The sequence below is a fragment of the Panthera pardus genome, unplaced genomic scaffold, assembly GCF_024362965.1.
Source record: "Panthera pardus isolate Hobbes unplaced genomic scaffold, ASM2436296v1 HiC_scaffold_333, whole genome shotgun sequence".
Taxonomy (NCBI): domain Eukaryota; kingdom Metazoa; phylum Chordata; class Mammalia; order Carnivora; family Felidae; genus Panthera; species Panthera pardus.
The window spans coordinates 1-3,813 of record NW_026526914.1 but is presented as its reverse complement, the minus strand read 5'-3'; the positions used below and the strand labels follow the sequence as shown (position 1 = coordinate 3,813).

The window sequence follows — 3,813 nt, the reverse complement described above, 5'->3', positions numbered from 1 at the left end:
GTTTCCAAACGGAAAGTAGGATGGGAGGGTGTGATAAGCTGTGCCAAAGCTGACAAGGGGATCCAGAAGCCAGACAACATGTGGGATGGTGGTAGGAGGCCTGAGGGTGGGGTTCATGGTCCGGGAATGACAGTTGTCACCGTGCTATGTGATGAGCCAGCTTTGGTTGTCCCGCTTTGCTCATTCTTTTTGTCTAGCCCCCTTCCCACCTTCAGGCTCCCCAAAGGGGCAAAGCCTCTTTGACACGTTACTTCTTAAGACTCCCTGTCTCAGGCTGATGCCCTTTTGACCTGGGGTCACCTCCTGTGCCGCTGTGAGTCTCGGTGCCTCCATGCAGAAGAGAATTGTGCCCTGGACCCCATGACACACATTTCCATGCCCACACCCTTGGCTGCTCACCTCTTTCCCTCTCAGTTCTCTCTCCTGGGGCCTCCTTCATCTTGAAATACGGCAGGGGGTTGGGCCAAAGATCCTCTATGATTATCTGGTAGGGGAGACAGGCCAGGCCTCAGGTAGCTATCCCACGCAGTGGGGGAACCCATGAAAATCACCTCCCTTCCTTGTTACAGGGCCCCACCTCAGCAATCCTGCTAGAGCCGGCAAAGCTGTGGTCAGAGAACCAGTTGAAGAAGTTGAGGCTGCTGTTGTCATGCCTGCGTCTGTAGGCCTCCTGTCTGTACCTTGGGTACCACTGGATGGGACTGGAATGAGACGCCCTATACCCTGCAGGAAGACGAGTATGTGAGAAGGCGCCAGAGAACTAATCACATTCAACCCTGCACCCACTGCCGCCCATGCAGTCAGTGGACACTTACCATCAAGGCCTAGGACATACTCCTTCGTAACGACTTCATTCTGGAAGTAGGAGTTCTTGCCAAAAAACAGCAGGATCTTCCGGCATTCCCTGGGAAACTTGTGTTCCTCCACCTGCCGTGGTACAGTGGGGCAGAAATGTGAAATCTTGTTCCAGGAGACCCGCCCTCCCCTGAGGAAGGAACACATCACTTCTCCCCACCACCTCCCCTCCCCACACAGCCAGCCACCCACACCACCTCCCACTCCCAGGCCGACCTTCAAATTGGTCATGTGGCGAAGCATGCTTTCATCGGGCTTACTAATCAGGGCTGACATCTGAGGGTGGTTCACAAACTGCCGCAGGTCAAAGAGCCTTCAGGTGCTGGGCGTGAGAGAGCTCGAACCAGAGAACCAGTGTGGACAGCATCCAGGCGTCCTCCCCCCCGGGACTGGCGTCCTCCCCCAGGGTCTCAAGCCCTCCCCACAGGCTGCGTCCAGGCCCACGGGGTCTCAGGATCGCGCAGGGCTCTGCTAGACACGCACAGGAGGCTGTGCATGCCCAGACGCCCGCAACCACGCCTAGCTTTGTGTGCTCGTGAGGACACTGAGGACGCTTACTTCCACACAGCCAGACAGCACACATCCGGTCTCGCGCCGACCAGTGGGCATTCACATCGCCTTCCCCGCAGCAAGATGCTTAGCGGGACCCAGAAACGTGCCCCCACGCGGCTTTGTGTGGGAAGAAGCCCTCGGTCATTTCCCCGACCTGGCCTGGACCTCCACCGCCACTCCCCACTCTCCCAGCGCTGTTTCCGTGCCAGGTGCGACGTAAAGCACACATGCCTCCCCCACCCCGGCACTGCCCTCCTCCCACACTCATTGCAGAGCCAGGACCACCGGATGGGATCACGTTTGCACGTTCCCGGCCACTGGAGCGTGGCTTAGCTCCAGTCCCTGTCCTGGGTTCCTCTAAATGGCACCTCCCTTTCCTTCCTCTTGCGCAAGCCCAGCCCCCTGTGGACCCTCCACCAGCAGCAGGAAGGATACAGCCTTGGCCCAGAAACCACGGATGCCCTGGATAAGGGCACCTCTCTGCTGCAGATGTCGCTGCCGCCTCTGCCACATCCTGAGTTTGAGTCGAGCGTGCTCCCGGCTGGCTTGTTTATTCACCGGCTGTAGCTCTATCTGAAGGGCCTCCAGAGCCTCCAGAGCCTCCAGTGGGGAAGGGCAAGGACGGAGGCCTGACTCTACCTGCTCCTTCTTAGCCTGCTTCACCTGCAGCTCCTGGGCTTCTTCCACCCATCGGCCTTCCTGCTCACTCGGCTTCTGTTCCTCCTCCACCCGCTCCTCCTTGTCCTCCTTGCCCTCCACCTCCTCCTCGCCCTGCTGCTGCTCCTCCAGCGCTTCCTTCTCCTGCTCCTCTTCCTCCTCGGTTTGCAATTCTGCTCTCCCTTTAATGGCTCGCACGCCTTCCCTTCCTCCTCCTGCTCCTCCTCCTGGTCCCCTTCCCCTGCCACTGCCGCCGCCAATGCCTCCACCGCCACCGCCGCGGCCGGCGCCGTGGCCGCCGCCGCGCCCGCTTCTATACCCTGCTGCTCCTGCTCCTCCCCTTTCATTTCCGCCAACTCCTCCTCCTTCCGCTCTTCCTCCTTCTGCTTGGGCTTCTGCTGCTCCTCCTCCTTCTAATCTTTTACTCCTGCTGCCTCTCCCCCTCTTCCTCCTCCTCCTCCTCCTCCTTCTGCTCTTCTGGTCCTGCTGCTCCCCCTCGCCCTTCAGGTCCTCCTCCTCGTGAACTTGGACCTTCTCCTTCCCCGGCTTCTGCTCCTCGTCCTCCTCCCCCTTCTTCCTCTGCTCATGCCCCTCTTCCCCAGGCGCGTCCTCTTCCGCGGCCGCCACCTCAACCTCCTCCTCCGCCAGGCCCCACAGCGCCTCCACCGCCACTATGTCATGCACCAGCGGCACCGATATCTCGCTGGGGCCGCCCACCTGCCTCTCGGGTCGGGCCTGGCCTTCCTGCACAGGCTGTTCGCTTGTGGCCTGCGAGCCTTCGGCCTGCGGCACCTCCGGCCCTGCCGGAGACCCAGTGTCCCCACGGGCCCTCGTCTCTCGACCGCCCCGTTCCCGGTCGAAGGCGGCATGGGGGCTCCGGGCATCCCCAGTGTTTCGGAAACACGAGTCGCGCAACATGCGGCCCCGGCCCGAGACACCAACTGTGGCTCCTACCGACGACGAAGCGGGAGGTGAAAGCACGGCCCCCCTCCCCAGACCCAGTGAGTGGAGCCCTGAGGGCAATGGCTGGCAACTCGCTCCCCCTTCCTCCCAGAGCCCAAAGGTCGAGGGGGCGCATGCGCATGCGCATGGTGCTGTACCCAGGATGCCTCGGCGGTGGCTATCGCTATGCCGATGCTGCCTCGGAGGCCTTTGTGGTGAGAGGTGTGCGCCTGCGGCTTTGAGGCTGAGGGAGCTCCAAGCCACGCCCAGGCCGCTTCACTGCCTTCAGGACCAATCATAGGGACGGTGGCGTGCGTGGCTTCGGCGGTCCCGCCCCTAGGTCACCCGGAAACTGGGGCGCGTCTGTTGCATAGGCAGGAAGGCTCTGGGCCCCGTGCAGTGCAACTCCTCCGGGGGGCTTGCAGCCGGCCCTCTGTGCGCTCTGGGTGCCCTGTTTGGCTTCTGGCCATGCGAAAGCGACCTTTGCATTCCACGCTGCGCTGGGCACGCGGCTATCTACACACACGGGTAAAGGCGGACCTCCCCGCTTTGCCCATTTACACCGCCACCTTTGTTCATTGTGCCCCTAGTCCGACAAATCCACTCAGCGGATCACCTTGGCTGTCCGGGAGACGCATGTCAGCTGTGCGCCTGCTGTCTGTGCACCCCGGTTTTCCATCTGCTCAGCCTCCTTTGCATACTCTCTACGTCCATCCTTGCTCCCAGAAGACATGTATGTCATGACAGCAGTCTAGCAGTGCACCGGCTAGGGAAGGTCGGTGACCAGAGGTGTGTGACGTGGAGAGG

General features: G+C 61.4%; 1 protein-coding gene across 1 annotated transcript; it reads right to left on the bottom strand.

Annotated features, from left to right (window-relative positions):
• Positions 1-433: 433 nt before the first annotated feature.
• On the bottom strand, positions 434-2,982 carry LOC128774586 (testis-specific Y-encoded protein 3-like; the record flags this gene model as incomplete). The annotated part of the gene is made up of 6 exons (XM_053893653.1): positions 2,800-2,982; positions 1,843-2,001; positions 1,072-1,149; positions 816-927; positions 578-723; positions 434-484 (listed from the first exon to the last, which is right to left on the bottom strand). Coding segments are annotated over exons 1-6 (729 nt in total), but the record flags the coding sequence as incomplete, so codon positions are not given.
• Between the last annotated feature and the right edge of the window lie 831 nt (positions 2,983-3,813).